The sequence below is a fragment of the Ursus maritimus genome, unplaced genomic scaffold, assembly GCF_017311325.1.
Source record: "Ursus maritimus isolate PB19 unplaced genomic scaffold, ASM1731132v1 scaffold_13, whole genome shotgun sequence".
Taxonomy (NCBI): Eukaryota; Metazoa; Chordata; class Mammalia; order Carnivora; family Ursidae; genus Ursus; species Ursus maritimus.
Genome location: NW_024423675.1, coordinates 64,218,164 through 64,241,847, shown reverse-complemented (window position 1 = coordinate 64,241,847; position 23,684 = coordinate 64,218,164). Strand labels below are relative to the sequence as shown.

Genomic DNA, 23,684 nt, shown 5'->3' with positions numbered 1-23,684 from the left:
GTCCAGGATTCATCTCTGTTTGCCATACATGCTTGAGAAGGAAGTGTGTTAACTTTGCGCCACCCCCCCCCCATGAATACGACAAAGCATATGTAGTGACTTGTAAACATTAATTCTTTTGGCAAAATCCATGTGTGTATTTTCAACTGTTTGTAATATTTATCATAACTTCTAATTGAATATTTAAAGAAACGATGCTGAGAAACACATTTTGTACAGTTTTTAATGTAAAACATGATGTAACTTGGTTTTATGGGCATTGGATTGGTTATCTGTTACCCCCGTATCTAGGAAAGGGCACGCATGGACCGATGGAACCCCAGACCTCGCCTGTGCACACAGCACTCACGTCCTCCCACGATAAATCATTTACCACAAAGCTGCCAGGTAGTGAAGGACATTGATTCCTATTTTATCCCCTTCCCCTCCCATTGAGCTCCCTCTGGTATGGGTCCTAATGAGCAGCAAAATGGTCCCAGGCCCGAGGTGGGAGGGAAGTGGATGGCGACGGGGCTCACACCCACACTGGCTAATTAGTGTGGGGCTAATCGACCTTTCATAGGAATTGCATTCCTCAGCCTTCAGCAACCAGAGAAGGGGCCTTTCAATATCTTTACATAATGTCATATCTTTGATTATAATGAAAACCAGTCATAAGAAATGTGAAATAAATTCAAAGTATAAATCACAAAATATCTGTCTTTTACAAGTCTTAGAAAAAAAAATGAAAGCTCAAGTTGAAGGAACAGTTTTTATTCTCATCCAATTAATATAAATTGGCATTTAGTGCTTACTGAAGACAATGGAGGGGACTGCAGTTCAGGAGAAACAAACCCGTGGGAACAATTGCTTTCTGGTTATTTTCACTCCCCTCTGAACATCTCTGGGCTCGGGCTGCTTTCTCCACGTTGTTGCATTGTTAGCTGTAACCATATAGAACATTTCCCAACCATTACGTCTAAAAATATCTTTAAGTAACTTCCTAAATAATTGCTATTTTGTCTTTCTCTGACATAGAAGATACATTATTAAAAACTCATACAGAAACATGTTTGTTAAAAGTTATTGTCAGAAGAAGCAACTAATAAGCGTTCTGAATTTTTGACAGCAAAAGAAAGGAGAAAATTTAAGTTGTTTTAAAAAGTGTTTCTTTCTTATTTAGGTGATTTGTGTAAAATTATCTATGAAAGACCTCCTTAATGTCAAAATGATTTTTAAAATTAAAATCTGATAACATCATTGCCTATTAAATTAGGAAGTCTTTATCTGATAATTCTTGGCTGATCATATTATTGCTTTTCTGGGGAAAAATGTGTGTTATTAAAAATTCAAATGAAAATCAGAGATTTTTCAGACCTTAACATGTAAAGTTAGTACACAATAGGATGTGTGACAGCCTTTCCATTGAAATAATTTAAGCATTTTGTAGGATGAAACAGAGCTTAGCAGACTGGAGAGAGCTAAAAATGAGTAAGATTGATGGTATCGGAGATAACCTGACCTAATTTAATGAGCACAGGAATTGGTACAGTAAGTGTGCTGATGAGTGTGGATGAATCAGGATGCTTAGACCAGTAGACTGGCCGGAGGTTCTGTCCAACATGTCTGCTTCTATCAGGAATTCAGAGAGGTGGAGGGTCCAGCGCCCAGTGTTTGGAAGAGCCCTGGGCTTTCAGCTGGAGAACAGGGCTGCAGCGCTGGCTCTTTCGTTGCCTAGTGATGGGTCTTATTTGGGTGAGTGACTCAAGCCATCTGCAACGTCTCCTCACTTCCGAAATGGCCGCCACAAATGATAGGAGCTTCGCAGGCTCCGTGAATTGCTCAACAGACCCAGGGGGAGTGTGTACTGTGAGCAGGTCTCTGTGGCACGTACTGCGGCGTTGCATTCAGTATCTTTTCCTGAAAATGGCACTGTTTGGCAACAGAGAGACACACGTAAGAAGGTAAGCACAGTGCAGAGTGGCCAGTGCTGTCGTCTCGGGGCGCTGGGACCTGGAGGAGCACCGACCTCAGAGCAGCAAGAGCCGCAGGGACCTTCCTTCCGGGGCGCCGCCGTGTTGTCAGGCTCCCTTCATGCTCTCGGTACTCGATGTGCTTTGACCGAGGCTCTGTAACTGGCACCAGTTCTTTCATCATCCCTCTGCTTGCTTGTTTGTTTTTAATCTGATCCACCCACGCCTTCTCGTGCTGCCTCGGTTGAGCCAGTTCCAGGAGGGCTGCCTTCACAGCTTTTCCCATTCCAGGGGTCTGGCTTTCCTCCTAATCATTCTTGTTCCTGGGGAGTGTCCATGCAGTTTCCAAACCCTGCTCTTCCTCCCCTGGTCCCTGTGCCCTCATCGTCCTCCATCCTGCCCCGTCTGCTCCCCACCTCTGAGCAGCCATGCTGTGGAGCTTGGGATGTCACAGAAGGATGATGGGGAGCCCTTGGCCTGGGCTTCTACCTTGGCTTCACACTTAGGAGCTGGGTGACATTGAACCTGCTGTGAACCTCTCTGTGGCTCACCTTCACTTCTGTCAGGTGCAATGGAAATGAACAGCCAGTGAAATCAGGAGCTTGATTTGTGCCAGCCAGTTCTGGCTTTTCAGAGCCATACTTGGGGATGGTAACAGCCCCTCCCTCGGAGGACTCAGGCAACAGGAGACAACTGATGCATCAAAAACCTTGTAACACAGCCTAGAGGCTGGCTAGAGCTCAAATATAGTGTGTGCTTATCTCATTTTATTAATATGATTGTTATTCCTATCGAAGAGGAAGGCACTTTGTTAATAATGGGACATTTTTGACTTTTTGAATCTCATTATTAATCATTTTAGTGATTGTCTGTCTAGCCCTTCTTTAAGTGTTTGGAAAACATTCCAATAACTTTGCAATCCCCAGGAATGTTCTTTTAAGAGTAAGATTACATGTTTTTACAAGGTCTAAAAGATTAAGAAGATTTTGAAAAACATTAGCAGGTTTTTCAAGTTTTACTTATTTCCAGTGTTCTTTTTTTTTTTTTTTTTAAGATTTTATTTATTTGAGAGAGTGAAAGCACACGAGGGGAGGGGCAGAGAGAGAGGGAGAAGCAGACTCCCCACTGAACAGGGAGCCTGACTCGGGGCTTGATCCCAGGACCATGAGATCATGACTTGAGCTGAAGGCAGACACTTAACCAGCTGAGCCACTCAAGGACCCCTATTTCCAGTGTTCTAATTGGATTACTGGACTCTCAAATATGTGAATCCCAACTACATGTCAGCAGAGGAACTCCTTTTTGGGAAAGGAAAAATATATCAATTTCTTGCATATGGTGGGATAATGGCCAACTGTGTGAGAGTTGGTTATTGGTTGGCGATCAACTCCCATGGATATTTTATTAATACTGGGTCATCTCCAAATCAAAGGAACTGTAGAGATAGTGCCTAAGATAAAGATTTCTCAGTCCCTGATGGAAGAACGGCTCCACTTGACAGCATAAGAGCAAGTCCAGTTAGACAAATAGCTATTTGTTTTATCCACACTAAAGAACTTACATCACTGCCTTACTTGTTGAATTAATAACTTAAAACACAAACGTAACGTGTTTCCTCTTTGCCAGGCAATATTCTGTTTATTGAGGAAAGAGATATATAAGACATTGTTTCTGCCCTGAAGAAGTTTAAAACCTTGCTGGAGAACTCTGCTGTCTTCCCACTGAAAATCTCTACCTCCCAAAGCTGAGGAAATTTTGTATGCTATGAGAACTAAATATTATTTTGGGCTTCGGAGTGGCTAGACAACTAAACTTCATCCAGTTTATCAGCCCTGGAATGTGTTATTAATCGGGCTTTGAATTGAACCAGTGTGATGGTGCATTTGCACCATCTGGCGAAGGGATCGCTTCCGAGATCAACGCCATTTTTTTTATAAGAAGTCAAAGAATTAATCAATTGATGGTCTCAGAACCATGGATGCAGACTGAGAAATATGTTCTATATGTATCACTAGAACTACTGAAGTCTGCTCAGGGTCTTCCTATTCCCCTTTCCAGTTCTACCCTGGGCATTCAAAAAAAAAAAAAAAATCTTGATTTGAAAGGAAAATCTCAGTTTTTGGATTTCTTCCATGTTTGTCAAATTTTAGCAGGCTCTGAGAATTTGCTGAGGTTCTTCATGTGTTTCATGGCATCTGAGCAGATAGGGATTTTTTTTTTTTTTTAATCAATTTCTAGTTCACAGGAAGCCGGAATGTTGTCAGAGTGATTATCACATCTATAGCGCCTGCTTCTTCACCTTCTGTGTCCATTCTCCAAGTAGGACTGTGTGAGTGGGACAGTCTCATAGGATTCGGAGTCTCTACTGATGGACAAGATCAGGGGCCAATGCTGTTGGGTTTTCAAAGCTCCCGAATGATGATACTGATACTAACAACTGTGTATTGAGTTATTGCTGTGCATTGGGCTCTGCACTCCTTCTGTTTCCTTAAATCTTCAGAGTAGTCTTCAAAGTTGGTGCTATTATTGCCAATGACAGATGTAGAAACTAGAGCTTAGGGAGGAAAAGTCATCTGCCAAAAATTATACAGCTAATAGATCACATCTATCTGGCTTTAAATTTCATGTTCTTTCTTCCACAGTCTTCTGGTTCCCCATGGAGCACTTTAGGTATTGAGCTTATGACTATTTATATTTTTCCTTCATTCATTCTTGTTTCTGCCCCCATCCTTCGACTTTCCCATTCACAGACATACGTTCTCTGTCTACTAGGTTCAAAGCGCTGTGTGAGGCATTCTGGTAAATAAAAATGTAAGTATGACCCAGTTGCTGCTCTCAAGAATTTCTAAATTGAGTCTGAAGATCAGACACACACTCACACACACACACACACACACACACACAAGTATTACCCACGGTCTGACCACTGCAGAAAGAGCATGGCAGGCAAAGATCGCTGGCATTCAGATGGGAAAGAAAGGCATTACTTTTATCTGAAGCACGTAAGTCCGGAACGTTGAGAGAGGAATTTTATCTGACTGAATTATTGAACCTTCTTGAAAAGAACACACTATGGATAAAAACCTCAAGGGATGTTGGGAGACTCATTCTCAACTGTTTCCTCTTGTTGCACAGCTCCTGCCCTTGCCTGCCCACTCGAGTGGGCTCCGATCTTGGTGTTGGTTTATTTGAAATGACTTAGGCCAAAGGCTCTGTACAATTCCTAGAGTTCTGGCTGAACACTGAGGCCATGATAAATAGTGATAGAATGTCTATTAGTCCAATTAGAATGGAAAATAGATATTGTCAGCTATTATTGCCTAATGAACAACCACAGAATCTCAGTGCCATACGTTACCAAGCATCCCCTCCAGGTCAGCTGGGGGTCCGCAGCCCCTCCAGCTGGAAGGCTCTGCTCACGCTGTGGGTGCAGCTGCACTAGGTCCTCTCTGTGGCTGAACGCAGGTCTGTGCCATGTGCACACGGGGGTCCCAGGCTGAGGAGGTGGAAACTACCCAGGGGTGCTCTATCGCTGACCATAGCAGTGGTGCAGATACCTTTAAAGGCCCTGGTTCAATCATACTGGCCAAAGCCAATCACACAACTGAGCCCAAATCAAGGACAGGAGGAGGAGAGATGGGAGTGAACAGCTTTGATGAAAAACCTTATCTATCATGTATATGATGGAGGAGCGGAAAGGAGATAAAATTGTAAGATAGGTGATCTAGAAAGGAGAGAAGTCTAAACACGCCTGAAGATGATAGTAAGATGTCAGATTCTATGTAATAGGTAATAGGGAGACATTTGAAAAGATTATGTGGCACACTCCAGAAACGTGTATATAATGGATTATAGGGAGAGATGGGAGGTCAGGGAGCAATTGCAAAGCTACTATAATGATAAGGGCTTAAAATGGGGAGATGGCAATTGAGAAGTAAGGGAGTGGAAGATGTGAAGGCTATTTTTGAGTCAGAATTAGTTACTCTTAGCACCTTGCTGTGTAAGGTAGGGCGGGGGAGCCCAAGGAGGTGATTCTATAGAAGCCTTCAGAAGACACAGGAGGATAATTAGAGCTGTAAGTGGGAGGGGAGGGCTTGACCCCTGGATCCGTGGCGGAGGACAGCTTTGACAGAAATGGGGAACTCGAGTGGGGACAGGCTAAGGGGACAGAGATTGATGACCCGGTGACCACTGCTGAGTAGGAACCATCCTGAGACACACAGAGCTGTGAGAACAGGTGGCAGGGACAGCAAGCATGTCCATGTGACAGAGGTCTGGGGCACGGGATGGGGAAGAGGCAGAAATGGGATTGAGGCCCAGAGGGCATCCTGTGACCTGAGTCCACAGTGGTGTGTCCGCAGGAAATGCTGGTGCATGATGGGCACCCCTCTTCAATGTTCGCTGGTAACAGTGGTGAAGCATTGGAGGGAGGATGGGGGCCAGTTAGGACTGTCATCAGCATCGCTGTGCGTGCATGGCGTTGTTTGAACATTGCTAAGATGAGAGCATGATTACAGGTAATTTGTAGATACTGAAACTCAGGTGTTTAGTGAGAGAATGAGGTCCTGGCTCTGCGGGAGGAGGGCCGCGGACAGATGAGTGGTTTTCTACCCAGTAGATATTCTGAGACTGGGCATTAATCTCGGGTAGTCTAGTTTTAGTCCTAGCAAATTATCTGACTTTGAACTTTAATTCCAGTAAATTTTACAGTCTTCTGTTCATGTGCATCAATATATAGACACAGAGCATTTTTGCAAATGTTCACTGATTTTAATTGTGATGTTGGATGGGATGGCCTGGGTACACTATTTGCTTGCTTCCCCATCCCTGCGGTGATGTGTTTGCTCTTGACATGGGGGTGCGTGTGGAGTCTACCATAAACACAATTATTTTAAATTACAGAGAAAAATGCTCTGTAATTGGCAATAACCAACTCTCTGTGCTTTTTAAAATGGAGATGGATGCTGGTATTTATATTTGATAATTGGGAGGACACATCACTTCTGAAGTAAATCGATTTAAAAAGAATATTGCTTTTCACCGTGCTTATGTATGCCCTGTGGTACGTTTCTGCCCTGCTCGAGCTCCTGTTGCTTCAACTATTACTCTGGTTTTCTGTTGCTGTCGTCCGTTTATGCCCACATGTCGTTTTGTGGCCCCAGCGCCGTGTTACCTGTATCATACGCACACGTGCTGACAGGGGCAGTGTGTCCAACTCCGTCAGTCACACATGGCTCTTTTCTCAAGTTCCATGACTGCGTGCAGCCATGGCCCTAAACAGATTTTAGGCTCTTCTGCGTACCTTGGGACTGAGGACAAGTTAAACCTTACTTGCGTTTTAACGCTTGCACTTTCTCGTCTGTTTCTCCCTCGCTCCCCCCTAGAGCTGCGACCTGGATCAGCAGAGCATCGTTCATGTCGTGCTGAGACCCTGGCGTGAAGGCCAAGAAAGGGAGGCCACTGGAGGGGACAGCCCACGAAAGGCCGTGGACGGCTCGGAGCGAGAGCCTGAGAGCTTGACGCGCGTGGACCTCAGCAGCTCCGTCCTTCCCGCCCACTCGGTGGGTCTGGCTGTGATCCTGAACAAGGACTACGAGAGGACCCTGCCTGCCGGAAGGCCAGGTAATTGTGCAGACTTTGTCTATGCCAGAGCGCTTTGTGCAGCAGGCCTCCGCAGGGAAGGGCCTCAGTATGTACATATTTAGTTCACGGTAACTTCTAGATGCTAGAAGGTGGCATCATTAGAAGGACGGCACTTGGCTATAACACTTGAGGTGAATACATTTAAAAAGTACAGTGGAACAGGGCTTTCAGGTTAAGAATGAAGGGAAGGGATGGAGCAGGTGTCAGGACCATGATAATAGTGTTTAATTTTATTTATCTATCTATCTATCTTGGGGAAGTAGGAGTGCTGGAGATGTGATGCATTGCACTAGTGTCCACGTGTATGATTAAGGTGCATATATGTCCCTCTCAACTTTTGCCTTTCTTTTCTATTTCTATTTTCTTAAAACACATTTTGGTTTATTATGTGTCTGATGATGTAAGGAAATTTAAAAAAGCAGAAAGAGAACTTTAGAGGCAATTTTAGTCATTTGCCGGTGCTAAGGCAGCACATGGCAATGTCACTAACACCCTGGGTGGGAGAGGTTCTGCCTTCTCTCCGTGTCACAGCCCATTTCAAAACTGCTGTTGTTTAGCAAGGATGGTGGTTGCTTGGTTATTTTGCCAATATTAATGTGCCTCCCTTTGTCTTTTATTTTCCAATCAAAATAGTCAAAGGTATTATAGGATTTTTTTTTTTGACTGTGTGTGACAGAAAACACAAAATAATAGCACTGACTTTGGAAGGTAGGAGTGCGCTTCTCTCCTACCTACGAGAAATGAGAATATAGGCAGTTCTAGGCTGTTACGGCTTTCACAGTGTCTGAGAGTTCGGGGGCCAGCAAGATGGAGGCCAAAATAATATGAAGTATCCCTTGCTAATTTCACTAAGTAAAATTTAATAAAGTTTTAAAAAATCATGGATGAGATCACAAAAAGAAACAGTTTCCAAGGGTAAGTGGAAAAGTAGAAACAACACAGTTGTCTTTAAATAGAGGAATGGATAAACTCGGAATTTAAGTGCATGAGCTAATATTCTGGTGGTCTTGAGGAAGTTGTGGAGGGGCGGACGTCTCTCCTTTACATGCACTGAGCGCTTAGAAAACTGAAAAAAAAAAGTGAGAAATAAGAAAGAGATGTACGTGGGGGAAAATGAGATCCATCTAAACCCCTGCAGTATCTATGTGGTCCAGAATGGGACGTTAATATAAATATTGGACTCAGATTTATGGTGCATCTGATGTTTCAAGCAGAGCATACATAAAAGCATTCCAAGAGAACATTCAGGTAGCGTGGTATCCACGCCTCCAGAGGGAACCACGCCCTATTCAAGGGGCATGCATCATCAAACATTAGAATTCAACCAAAGGGATATTCTGTCTTAAGTAGAAGTAGGGGTATACCATAAACTGGAAGACCGGGTTCCCCTGAAACTTGAGAAAATTAGCAATTTGAAACAGAATACAAAACAAATACATTTTATGTTAATTAAATCATAAGAGAAAAAATTAAAACCTTAAACAGAAATCAAGTATATTAGAAGAATAGCTATTAGATAGAACATAATTTTAGCTATTGGAATAATAATAATAATAAAAAAAGTCCTCAGTGGATGGATTAAAACAGCAAGTTTGGCAATGCCAAAGAGAGAATTTGTGAACTGGAAGATAGATATGGGGAATTGCCCATAATATGGTACAGGTTAAAATGTAAAACAATGCTTTTAAGAGACCAGGAGTTTGGAAGAGATGGCCAAACTATTTCTGATAGGAGTTTCATTATAGGAGAATACAGAATAGAAGAGAGACTGTTTTCTAAAAGAATACTGAGAATTTCCCAAGATGGATAAGTCTTCCGACTCAAGAGTACATGGTTCCAAGCATCATCAAACCAAACCAAGCAAAACAGAACAACACACATTTAATCAAGATAACTAAAATTAAATTCACTTTATAAAGAAAGTAAAAGACCAAGGAAAAAGAGAAGGTCTTAAAATCAAATGAAAAAAAGAGATTACTTATAATGGAACAATAATTTGAATGGATTCTGGCAGGAAAAATAGAAGTAAAACAGTAACAGTAACACCTGTTAACTTAGAGTTCTGAACGCAACAGACCTAACAAAAATATTGCTCAAGATTGAGAGGGAAATAAAGACACTTCCAGACAAACACTGAGAGTATTTGTACTCAGTCTGAAAGAACTGATGACGTTCTCACAACAGGGAGGAGTGGGTGTGAGCCCAGGGTGAAAAATGGGATGTGAGAGATGATGCTCAGAAAATACAAGGGTAAATATGGATCAGTCTAAATGAACATTGGTGCAAAAAATAATATCGATTAGTTTGATGGGTAAAAAAATAGGAGGGACCAAAGTAGTAGATACAATGACATTTAGGAGAAAACAATGATTGGTTAACTTGGAAATATGTTCAAGGTGTCATTACTGATTAGAGAAATATTGTTACAGCAATATTGTATCACTGCAGCCTACCTGATTGGCCAGTATTTAAAAGTCTAACAATACCAAGCATTGGTTAGGATCTAGGGCAAAAAGTGCTTTCATACATGATGGTGGGAATTTCAGTTGATTCAGTCACCAGAGAGAGCTTTATAATAATTAATTCACAGCTTCATAATAATTAATGAAATTCCAGATACACATGTTCTGGAACTCAGAGTACATGAGGAGACATCTCTATAGAGGACCATTGGAGTTTGTGAAAAGATAGAAATGACATAGCTGTATTTAAATAGTAGAATGCATAAATAATCAGTGTTTTATTCTTACAATGGGTTGTAAATTACAAAGGAATGTTCACTAAAATACAATTTATGCAAAATGTCAGAACATAAAGTTGGAAACAATTATATTTATTGTTTATGGTAGGATAACTATATAATATATTTTGTCTAAACAGGATATATTTGAGAGTTCAAATTTACATTAACTATAATTAAATTATATATTTATATACCATTTAAATATTTACTTATGGATCAAGAAATTGGATTCATTATTTTAGTAATGACATAAACTAGTTCTTCAAAAGGATTTAAATTTTTTTTCAAAAGTTAAAAAATTCATGTTCTTTAGATCAAAATCAAGCCTTTGTATGTATCATCTGAACAATAATTATATTAGCAGAATAATTATCCTTTTTACTTATTCACACGTTTTAATCAGTTTCTTGATATATCTGACTCTGCCATCTTTGTCAATGGTATTTACCTGAAGACTAAAAAGAAATCTTATTGTTTTATTTTATTATAAAATTGCCTTTAGTCATCTTCAGTTTTATTTGATGAAGAATAATTTTGGAATTATTGTCACCTTCAATTGATAGTCTATCTAGACCATAATACTTTCTTTTTTTTTTTTTTAAGATTTTATTTTTATTTATTTGACAGAGATAGAGACAGCCAGCGAGAGAGGGAACACAAGCAGGGGGAGTGGGAGAGGAAGAAGCAGGCTCATAGTGGAGGAGCCTGACGTGGGGCTCGATCCCGTAATGCCGGGATCACGCCCCGAGCCGAAGGCAGACGCTTTAACCGCTGTGCCACCCAGGCGCCCCTAGACCATAATACTTTTAGTTAAAATATTCCTTCACTGTAGGAATTGAGGGAGATACTAGTAGGCTCTCAGAAAATTCTGCTAAATGTTTAATATTCACTTCATATTTTTGATGGAAATATGTAATTCTTTGAATCCAAACAAGAGATTAAATAAACTATAAATGTACACGGTGTGGTAAATGATACCACCACCATAACTGGTGCCTTCAGATTACTATATGCCCCATGATGAGACCGTTTAGTTTTACTTCTCGCATAAATCCTGTAGTTAGATCTGACCTCTCTCTGATCATCCTGTTCTCGTTAACCCACTGACTGTTCGCTGTGTGTATTTTGCAGGCCTGGGGACTGGCCATAGTACCACTTGCTGGTGCACCAGGTGACTGGCAGGGTTGGCATCCTTATGTGCTTCTGCCACCCCCACCCCCCAGACCAGGACTGAGCTTTGCTGTGTGAGGGGGGTGTGCTAATTATGTAGATCTGGAAAGAATGGGAACGGAGAAATGGGTTATCTTAGATCAACTGTAAGACTTAACTCTATGTTAAACTTAAAATTGAACTATAAAGACTCATCCCTTCATATTCAGATTTGGGAAGAATCATCTCCTTTCCAATCATCTCCTTATATCTTCTACTATCAGTTATGTACTTCAGTTCCTCTGCATCTAATTCTTCTCATTGAGGACAGAGTATCTGTCCAGTTTATTATAGTTCCCCCCCAATCTCCTAGAAGAGTGATAAATGTTTACTAAATTACTTAAAATTGTAAATCTAGTAAGACATTTATCATAACTCCTGTGTATTTAACTTTTAGAACCAATGCTTTATTTAAAATTATTTGACTTCACCTCTTAAAATATCTTGGCAATTTCAGTGTTCGAAAGAATGCAGTACCTTGATTGGGATTATCTGGAATGACTGTGGGCAGTGTGCCTATATGATTATTTTTCTTTACTAAAAATGACAGCTTAGAGTTTCTAGAGCAGTGATTCATTCCAGTGTGCAGAAGAACCATCTGTGGACACTCGTTCCATGCTTATTAATTCAGTTGGCTGGGGGTAGAGGCCCAGAAATCCTGCTGCCGACAGCACTCTGAGAAACTATGCCCCACAGCAGGGATTTGCCAACCTTACAACTGTGGGTACTGCCTAGTGCCCTCATCTAGGTGAGAGGAAGGAGGCAGGCCCGGGCAAGAGAGGTGGACAAATCAAGTGAACCCATGGCAGCCAGAGAAGTCTCACATTTACTAGTTTTCCATATTACCCATCTGCAACATGTTTTGTTTTGAGAAAAGAAAATCCCTGGTTACAAAATGTTTGAAAATCTGTGCCTCAAAGAAAGAAATTGAAAAGAATTAAACCTACTTTCATTATGTTTCTAGGGTGTTCAAATTAGACAAGGAAGAATTTAGGTGCTAAACTCAGGAGGGATCTAAAGAGCTAGTGGCTAGGCTATAGCCACACAAGCAGCAGAAACAATCAGTACTTCTGAAACCCTGGGAGGCGTTTTAGGGGAATTTATAGATGGCAAAAGATAACTGATTAACATGAGAGACAATGTCATGATCTACATTAATAACCAATTGTATGATTTTTACTTAGAATCTAAGGCATGTTATACATCCTTATGTATTTATAAGAGAAAGCCAAAGAACTAAATGAGTCATTTAAGTACCCTTAAAGCAGTGATTCTCAAGCTGTAGTACGCATCAGAGTTGTGTGAGGGCTGGGCCCAGCCCAGTCAGCTTGGGGTAAAGGCTGAGAATCTGCATTTCTTTGTACTCCCAGGTCATGCTGAAAGTGTGGTTCTAGCAGCCATGCTTTGAGTAGCACTATCCTAAAAAATAAGAATTGTATTGTTTAAAATATTGTGAATGTATAAAATACATTATCTTATAAACATTTGAATAAGAACATTGAGTGAGCAACTCCTGAGCTCTAAGGAACCCATGCATGAACCAAGTTATCATGTTATGTCTTTGTTTCCTTAATGAGGTACCATTCATCACCTCCTGACAATCAGATTATATGGAGTTATTGGGCCAAAAAAAAAAAAAAAAAAAGGAATATTCTCTAATATTTGTCATACAGTTAATTAACTACATAAACAAAAAGTCAGTGAATCCCCACTCTGTGCCAGGCATAATTCTAGGTGCTAGGATATAGCAGAAAATAAAAACAGGAAAAATGCCTACCTGAATGGATCTCATTCTACTTGGGGAGCAGCTAATAAGCAAAGAAACAGATGACTAGTAAGTATATGCCCTCTGGTGAAAAATTAAGCAGAGTAAAGGAAATAGAGAGTGGTGGAAGGGGTGCTCTTTTGTATAAGGTGCTAAGAAAGTCTTTCTGATAAAGTGACATTTCAGAAGAGAGCATCCATTGAGGGATTTTAGGCAGAGGGAGAGCCAGGTATGGATCCAAGGCAGAACATGCTTGGAATACAAGGAGGCCAGCAGGGCTGGGCAGGGAGGGGGTGTGAAACAGTAGGAGAAAGGGAAGTCATAAGGGGGTCAAGATGGGAGCACTGGGTGTTATACACAACTGATGAATCATTGAACACTACATCTGAAACAATGATGTACTATATGTTGGCTAATTGAATTTAAATAAATTAAAAAAAAAAAAAAAAGATGGGTGTAAGTTGCATAGGGTGTTGTACATCTTAAGTGTTACCCTGGTGAGAAGGAAGCCACTGGAAGAGTTTTGAGCAATGCAGTAGAGTGATTTGACTTAGGGAATTGGCTAAGTCAGCTGCTTTTGTATTGGCTGCTTGTAAATGATAGAAATACTCTAATGCCTATAACATCAGGATCTAGTGGTACTAATAATGGTCAACATCTATGAGTGCTTGCTGTGAACTGCAGTAAGCACTGCTTCCATGAATGGCTTGTTTAGGTCTTTGTTTAGGTCTAAGCACTAAGCACTGCTTCTGTGAATGTCTTGTTTATATCTTGTTTAGGTCTTTAGAAGCCCCATCAGGTAGACAATGTTATTCTCCTCATTAGAGATAGAAAATAGCATCAGACTATTTGAGGAACTGATTCAGACAAGGCAAGATTTTACCAAGGATTATCTTACTCCAAAGCTTGTGTTTGAAGTATCCAGTAGCCTGTAGTCCTCAAAATATAAGTATCAGGAGGAAAGAATGAGTTTCTACATTTCTTCTAAGTATTTCGGTTATAAACAGTAGATAGTCTGACAATAGGTCATGTTGTTGATTTTAGTCAAGGAGTCAAATTTTAAAAATCAATTTTTCTATCACATGGTGTACTATTTTTTTCTTTTTAAAAATAAAGTTTTTATGAATTTTATCTAGTTCTTTAAGTCATTTTTGCCTCAGCTTACTAAAAAAGCATTTTATTAGTAATGAAGAACATTTTACTATAAAATAAGCATGTATCTTTTTACTAAATGAAGGAGACTACTTTTGATGAAACATTATATGCTAGAATTAATTCTTGAAATGTAATTCAAAGACATTTTATAGAAAAAAATTAAAGATAGACAAATACGAAAAAAAAAAAACCTTAAAAATACATGGCCTCCAACCACTCCTTGTCAACATTGTACTGGAAGTTCTACCTAATGCAATAAGACAAGAAAAGGAAATAAAGGGTATACCAATTGGGAAGAAGACATAAAACCATCTTTGTTTACAGATGACGTGATTGTCTATGTTGAAAAACTGAAAGAATCAAAATGAACAAACAGACACCTCCTGGAACTAATATTAAAGTTGCAGGATACAAAATTAATATACAAAACTTAATTGGAGTGCCTGGGTAGCTCAGTTGGCTAAGCATCTGGCTCTTGGTTTCTGCTCGGGTCAGGATCTCAGCGGATGGAGCCCTGCATCAGGCTCCGTACTCAGGCTGCTGCTTGAGCTCCTGCATCAGGCTCCTGCTTCTCTCTGTCTCCCTCTGAATTTCCCCCTGCTCCTGTGCTCTCTCTCTCTAAAATTATAAAATATATATATATTTATTTATTTATAAAAATAATTTGAAATTAAAAACACAATAACATTTACATTAGCACCACTCAAAGTGAAATACTTAGATGTAAATCTAAGAAAATATGTACAGGATCTGTAATGAGAAAAATCACACAACTCTTTTGAAAGAAATCAAGAACTGAAAAATAAGAGACATTTCATTGTCATGGAGAAGCCGACTCAATATTGTCAAGATGTCAGCTTCCCGACTTGATCTACACAATTCCAATAAAAATCCCAGCAAATTATTTTGTGGATGTTGATAAATTGATTCTGACATTTATATGGAGAGACCAGACTAGCCAACACAATATTGAAGGAGAACAAAGTCAGAGGATTAATGCTACCTAATGTTATGACATACTATAAAGCTACAATAATCAAGACAGTATAGTATGGATGGGAGAATAGACAAATAGAAGAAAAAAATGGAAGAAAATAGAGATCCTGGGAGGAAAACAAGATGACGGAGGAGTAGGGGACCCCTTCCTCAGTTGGTCCCCCAAAATGAGCTGGACATCTACCAGACCATCCTGAACACCCACGGAATCAGCCTGAGATGCAGGAAGACACATCTGGATCTCTACAAACGAACATCTCCAGTGCTGAGTATTGAGGTACAAAGCGGGGAGCTGTGAATCCACGCACAGATATCGGAATATAAACAGAAGGGGGAGGGATCCCACACGATCGGGCGCCAGAAAGCAGTAGCCACCCACACTGGGGAGTGGGCCAGACTCGTGGACCGGCACCCATGAGAGAGCAGACTGAGACAGTGAGCCTGGGAACGCGCGTGCGACCAGACTGAAAACTGAAGCTCTGGAGCGCACACTCGAACTAGACTGAAAGTGGGAGCTCGGGAGCGTGCGTGCAACCAGACAGAAAACCGGTGCTCTGGAGTGCTATCAAACCACACTGAAACAGGGAGCTCGGGAGCATGAGGGAACTGGCGGCGAATGGCGGTGTTAGAAACACAAAGGACAGAAACATTGCGGCCCTGGAAGCAGGGACTGGGAGAGCGGCTGTGGGGTGCACATCCCGGGATGCTGCAAGGTTTTTAGCAGCACCTACAGAAACAGAGTTAAAAGTGGCCAGGAGAGCTCAGTGGAGAGCGGACTGCGATCTCTCTGTTCTGAGACAGAGGCTAGGATATGGCCACTGCTGCCCTGACTCTCAGATGAGTCGCAGAAAACCACCAGGGAAAGCTGCCAGAGAACAAAAGGCTGGAAATACCAAATCACATTGTGCCCATCCCCATCCCCCCTCACAGGGGACAGGGAGACTCACCCAAACATGGCTGCCTGAATATCAGCACGGCAGGTGCCTCCCCCAGAAGGCAGGCTGAAAAATCAAGAAGTCCACATCCCTAAGGTCCCTGTAAAACAAGTGCACACTGTATGGGTCCTGGTCAATAATTTGGGCTCTGTGCATCCCCACAACCTCTCCTCATCAGAATGACGAGGAGGACAAATCCCCCCCAAAAAAGAAAAGATACAGATTCTGTGTCCTCTGCCACAGAACTGATGGATGTGGATATAACCAAATTGTCAAAAATGGGATTCAGAGTAACAATGGTTAAGATGATGTGGAGGCTTGAAAAAGATATTAAAAATATTAACAAGAATATACAATCTCTAAGGGCGGAAATGAGAGCGAATCTGGCAGAAATTAAAAATGCTATGAATCAAATGCAGTCTAAACTAGATGCTCTGACGGCCAGGGTAAATGAGGCAGAAGAACAAATTAGTGAATAGAGGATGGGATGGTAGAAGAGAAAGTTAAAACAGAAACTTGGCTCAAAAAAATCCAATCTCCAACATGTATATTACGGGAGATTATTGACTCAATGAAACGTTCCAATGTCAGAATCATCAGCATCTCTGAGGGGGTGAAGAAAGAGAAGTCTAGAAGAAATATTTGAACAAATTGTAGCTGAGAACTTCCCTAATCTGGCAAAGGAAACAAGCATTCGTGTCCAAGAGGCAGAGAGGACCCCTCCCAAGATTAGTGTGAACAGACCTATACATCACATCATAGTGCAATTCACAAATATTAGATCCAAGGATACAGTGTTGAAAGCGGCCAGGAGGAAGAAAATCCTTAAGTACAGAGGGAAGAATATCAGAATAACGTCAGACCTATCTACAGAGACCTGGCAGGCCAGGAAGGGTTGGCAGGGTATTTTCAAAGCTCTATCTGAGAAGAACATGCAGCCAAGGATCCTTTATCCAGCAGGGCTGTCATTCAGAATTGATGGAGAGATAAGGTCCTTCCAAGATCGGCAGAAACTGAAGGAATTTGTGGCCACCAAACCAGCCCTACATGAGATATTAAGGGGGGTTCTATAAAAGTAAAAAGGCTCCAAGAGTGATACAGAACAGAAATTTACAATCTATAGAAACAACGACTTAACAGGCAACATGACATCATTAAAATAATATCTCTCAATAATCACTCTCAATGTGGATGGCCTAAATGCTCCCATAAATGCCACAGGGTTGCAGATTGGATAAAAAGACTTGACCCATCCATTTACTGTCTACAGGAGACTCACTTTGAACCTAAAGATACATCCAGACTGAAAGTGAAGGGATGGAAAACCATTTTTCATCTCAATGGACCTCAAAAGAAAGCTGGGGTAGCAATTCTCATATCAGACAGATTAGATTTTAAACTAGAGACTAGTTAGAGATACAGAAGGACACTATATTATTCTAAAAGGATGTATCCAACAAGTGGATATGACAATTATAAGTATCTATGTCCCCAACAGGGGAGCAGCTAGATACACAAGCCAATTCTTAATCAGAATAAAGAGACATATAGATAATAATACGTTAATAGTAGGGGACCTCAACACTTCGCTCTCAGCAATAGACAGATCACCTAAGCAGAAAATCAACAAAGAATCAAGAGCTTTCAATGACATACTGGACCAGATGGACCTGATCAATGTATACAGAACACTACACCCCAGAACAACAGAATACTCATTCTTTTCAAATGCACATGGAACTTTCTCCAGAATAGACCATGTACTGGGTCACAAAACAGGTCTCAACTGATCTCAAAAGACAGATTATTCCCTGCATATTCTCAGACCATAATGCTTTGAAACTGGAACTCAATCACAAGGAAAAACTTGGAAGAAACTCAAACACTTGTAAATTAAGAACCATCCTTCTCAAGAATGATTAGGTAAACTAGGAAATTAAAAATCAAATTAAGCAATTTTTGGAGGCCAATGAGAATGAAAACACATCGGTCCAAAACCTATGGGACATTGCAAAGGCGGTCCTAAGGGGAAAATACATAGTCATCCAAGCTTCACTCAAAAGAATAGAAAAATCTAAAATGCAGTTTTTATATTCTCACCTCAAGAAGCTGGAGCTAGAACAGAAAAACAGGCCTAACCCATGCCCGAGAAGGCAGTTGATCAAGATTAGAGCAGAGATCAATGAATTAGAAACCAGGAACACAGTAGAGCAGATCAACAGAATAGGAAGCTGGTTCTTTGAAAGAATAAATAAGATCAATAAGCCACTGGCCAGACTTATTCAAAAGAATAGGGAAAGGACCCAAATTTAAAAAAATTATGAATGAAAGGGGAGAGATCACGACCAACACCAATGAAATAGGAAGGATCATTAGAAACTTTTATCAACAACTTTATGCCAATAAAGTAAACAACCTGGAAGAAATGGATGCCTTCCTGGAAACCTATAAACTACCAAGACTGAAACAGGAAGAAGTTGATTATTTAAACAGATCAATTAATTATGAAAAGATTGAAGCAGTTATCAAAAACCTCCCCAAAAACAAGAGTCAAGGGCCTGATGGATTCCCTGGGGAATTCTACCAAACAATCAAAGAAGAAATAATACCTATTCTCCTGAAGCTGTTTCAAAAAATAGAAACAGAAGGAAAACTACCAAACTCATTCTATGAGGCCAGTATTACCTTGATCCCCAAACCAGGCAAAGACCCCCTCAAAAAGGAGAATTACAGACCGATATCCCTGATGAATATGGACGCCAAAATTCTCAACAAGATCCTAGCTAATAGGATCCAACAGTACATTAAAAGGATTATCCATCATGACCAAGTGGGATTCATCCCTGGGATGCAAGGGTGGTTCAGCATTCACAAATCAATCAGTGTGATAGATCATATCAACAAGAAAAGAGTGAAGAACCATATGATCCTCTCAATTGATGCAGAAAAGGCATTTGACAAAATACAGCATCGTTTCCTGATTAAAACCCTTCAGAGTGTAGGGATAGAGGGTACATTCCTCAATTTCATAAAAACCATCTAAGAAAAGCCTACAGAGAATATCATTCTCAATAGGGAAAAGCTGAAAGCCTTTCCCTTGAGATCAGGAACACGACAAGGATGCCCACTCTTGCCATTAATATTCAACATAGTACTAGAAGTCCTTGCAACAGCAATCAGACAACAAAAAGGGATAAAATGCATCCATATCGGCAAAGAAGAAGTCACACTGTCTCTCTTCGCAGATGACATGATACTCTATATGGAAAACCCAAAAGACTCAACCCCCAAACTACTAGAAGTTATAGAGCAATTCGGTAATGTGGAGGGATACAAAATCGATGCTCAGAAATCAGTTGCATTTCTATACACGAACAATGAGACTGAAGAAAGAGAAATTAGGGAATCCATTCCATTTACAATAGCACCAAAAATCATACGTTATCTCAGAATTAACTTAACCAGAGAGTTAATGTCACTCTTGAAAGACATTGAAGAAGATACAAAAAGATGTAAAAATATTCGAAGCTCATCGATTGGAAGAATAAACATAGTTAAAATGTCTATGCTACCTAGAGCAATCTACACTTTCAATGCCATTCCGATCAAAATACCAATGACATTTTTCAAAGAGCTGAAACAAACAGCCCTTAAATTTGTGTGGAAGCAGAAAAGGCCCTGAATCGCCAAGGAATTGTTGTAAAGGAAAAAACAAAGCTGGGGGCATCACGTTGCTGGATTTCAAGCTATAGTACAAAGTTGTGATTACAAAAACAGCATGGTACTGGCACAAAAACAGACACATAGACCAATGGAACAGAACAGAGAACCCAGAAATGGACCCTCGGCTCTTTGGGCAACTAATCTTTGACAAAGCAGGAAAAAAGTAAGCTTTCTGAAGTAATTGTTCTAAGAGGAGGTTCAGGGGCCTCTCTGTCATCACGTTTTGGCTGGAACAAGCCGTAAATTTTCCTGCCAGTCTTGTACCTTTTCAGGTAGGAAGTTAAAATGAGATTGGGATCATCCTAAGAACATGGCCATGAACTGTTAAGAAACTATGCTAGTGTTGATTCTGGTGTCTTAGTGGGAGGAGTAAACAAAATCATTTATGTTGAAAGTCTGGGTTTTTATAGGCCGAGGTTGAAGCCTAGTGGTGAAGAGGGCTCAGGAGGAGCCTGACTAGAGTTTGGTTAAGGTGAGAGCATCTTTGTCAACATTGAGTGATATAATCTGATGATGAGATCGGAGAATTAATATGTAGGGAGGAGTTATGTGAGAGAGGTTGTTGTATCAGAGAATGAAAGGCCTGCCTTTAAGATTTCGGAGGTTGTGCTCTTCTGGGAGACAGCAAGTCCTAAGTATGGCCATGGAAGATGGGTAGCAGAGTGGAGAAGGTCTTTGGAGATGAGGAGATTAAGAAACAGAGTCTGGGAAAAAGTCACCCACATAAATGTTGAAATCATCTAAGAGAACTTTTGTAGGGGAAGTGTGAAGGTGTTCTAGGTGTCAGAGATCCCAAGGTATGGAGACTGGTGACCTGGAAGTTTGTCGATGGCCTGAAGTGAGGACAAGCAGAGGGGGTGGTCAGGTTCTAAAGAAACATGTGAGAACACGTAAGAAAGAACCTCTGAACTCTGAGATGTGTGGCAGGATGTGGTAGAAAGCTCAGCTTCCAAATGAAGTGAACAATAGCTAGGTTTCAGTTTAAGCCTGTTTGGAGGAAATGTTAAACAGGGATATTAGGAACATAGAAGGATTTGGGAATTTTTCAGAGGTCAGTGGGAGAATTGGGATGTAGTGGGACAGCTAGAAATTAGGTCAGAGAAAAAAGCAAGCAGAGAAAGACAATTATCATATGGCTTCATTCATTTAAGGAACATAAGAAATAGGAAGATCAGTAGGAAAAGGAAGGGAAGAATGAAGGGGGGTAAACAGAAGGGGGAATGAACCATGAAGGACTGTGGACTCTGGGAAACAAACTGAAGGCTTCCTAGAGGAGGGGGGTGGAGGACTGGGGTAGGCTGGTGATGGGTATTAAGGAGGGCACATACTGCATGGTGCACTGGGTATTATACGCAAATAATGAGTCATGGAACATTACATCAAAAACTACGGATATACTGTATGGTGACTAACATAACATAATAAAACATTATTTAAAATAAATAAATAAAAAAATAAAAGAAGCCTTATAATTTGATGAAAAATTGTAGTCAATCAGGTGTAAGATACATTCTGATTTCAGAGGTGTTAAAATGTACGGGAAAATGTGTATATTCAAATCACTAAGGTAGTATCCTTTCTCAAATGTGAAGACTTTTGCTAAAGTGATATATCTCTGGACTTACATGAGTTTAATTACTGTACATCCTTTTATTGTTTGGTGTTTCTAGGCATTTGATCACTTTATAGCTTTTCTTCCAAGGATATTCAGATCTCTCTTGAACTATAGATCTATCAAGCAATGTATATAGAATTTAATAAACATTCCTTTTAACAGTGTGGGAAAAAAAAGTAGGGATCCTAGACATAGACCCATATAAATATGATCAGCAGATCTTTGAAAAATGAGAAAAGGCAGTATGGTGGAAAACAGATAATCTTTTAAGGAAATATGGTGCTGGAATAATTGGACATCTATGTCAAAAAAAAAAGTCTACGCACAGATCTTACGCTTTTCCCAAAAATTAACTCAAAACGGATCATAGACCTAAGTATAAAACACAAAACTATAAAACTTCTAGAATATAGCATGGGAGAAAACCTAGACGACCTTGAGTATATAGTGATGACTCTTTAGATATAGCACCAAAGGCATGATCTTTGAAATAAATAAATGGTAAGCAAATCTTCATTACAATGAACAGTTTCTCCTTTGTGAAAGACAATGTCAAGAGAATAAGAAGGCTAGCCACAGACAGGGAGAAAATACTTGCATAAGCCACATTTGATAAAGGACTATTCTCCAAAATACACAAAGAATTCTTAAAAGCCAAGAATAAAATGAACAAACCGATTAAAAATTAGGCAAAAGACATGAAGAGACACCTCACCAAAGAATTTACACAGATGGCAAATAAGCATATGAAAGATGTTCAATATTATATGCCATTAGGAAATTACAAATCGAAACAATGAGAGGCCATTACACACTTATTAGAATAGCCTGAATCCAAAACTCTGACACCACCAAATTTTGATGAGGATGTGGTGCCAACACCAACTGTCATTCATTGCTGGTGGAAATGAAATGGTACAGCCAGTTTTGAAAGCAGTTTCTTACAAAATTAAACGTATTCTTACCATGAAACACAGCCAGTACACTCCTTGCTGTTTACTCAACTGAATCAAAAATATATGTCTACACAATGAACTGCACACAGATGTTTATAGCAGCTTTATCTATAATTGCTAAACTGTGGAAGCAACTTTGATCCTTCCATAGGTGAATAGATAAACTGTGGTCCATCCACACAAACTACTGTTGAGTGCTAAAAAGAAGTGAGCTATCCAGCCATTAAAAGACGTGGGGGAAATTTAAGTGTATAATCCTAAGTGAAGGAAGGCAATCTGAGAAACCTACCTACTATGTGTTTCCAATTATATGACATTCTGGAAAAAAGGAAACTATGGGTATAGTGAAAAATCCGTGCTTGCCAGGGATTGGGAAAGTGAAGGATGGATAGTCAGAACACAGGATTTTGGGGGGGGGGGGGACAGAGAAGCTATTCTGTTAATACTGTCATGGTGAATGCATGTCCTTATACGTTTACCAAAACCTATTGAATGTACAACACCAAGAGTGAACCCTAATGTGAGCTACAGACTTTGAGTGATAATGGTGTGTCAGTGTAGGGTCACTATTAACAACATTTGCACTCCTCTGGTGTGGAGTGTTGGTAATGGAGCAAGCTGTGTGTGTGTTGGGGAAGGGGGTCTATGGGAACTCTGTACTTTTTGCTCAGTTTTGCTGTCAACCTAAAAGTACTCTAAGAAATAAAATCTATTAAAAAAATAAATGAAATTGCTGCTAAGGCTTGAGCCCTGGATACACCCTGTAGATATATCCTGATTATTAGAGAATATGTTCTTATTAGCATTTTTTTGCCAGTGGTTCAGTGTAGCACAAGATGAAAATTATTTACAGGATTAGAAATTAGTTAACACCTGCCAAACACAAATCAGTCGTGGAGGACTACTAATGAAATAAAGTGATAAGCTTCAGACTTAAGTCTCATTTTATCCAAAATCAAATCTCAAGTACTTAAAATGTGTATTAGACATAC

The 23,684-nt window shown here is 40.2% G+C and overlaps 1 protein-coding gene across 2 annotated transcripts in view; it reads left to right on the top strand.

Moving 5' to 3' along the window:
- The window catches only part of PRKN (parkin RBR E3 ubiquitin protein ligase), a 1,045,173-nt gene that overhangs the window by 153,419 nt on the left and 868,070 nt on the right, over nucleotides 1-23,684 (top strand). Inside the window, exons 1-2 of one of the 2 annotated variants that reach the window (XM_040628035.1) lie at nucleotides 1,826-1,943; nucleotides 7,337-7,574. Coding sequence is in view for 1 of the 2 variants with exons in the window: in XM_008688480.2 (XP_008686702.2) it covers nucleotides 7,337-7,574 (238 nt within the window). In the remaining variant the exon portion in view is untranslated. Of the gene's footprint in view, nucleotides 1-1,825; nucleotides 1,944-7,336; nucleotides 7,575-23,684 lie in introns of those variants that run through there. The other variant, XM_008688480.2, reaches the window with a different exon arrangement.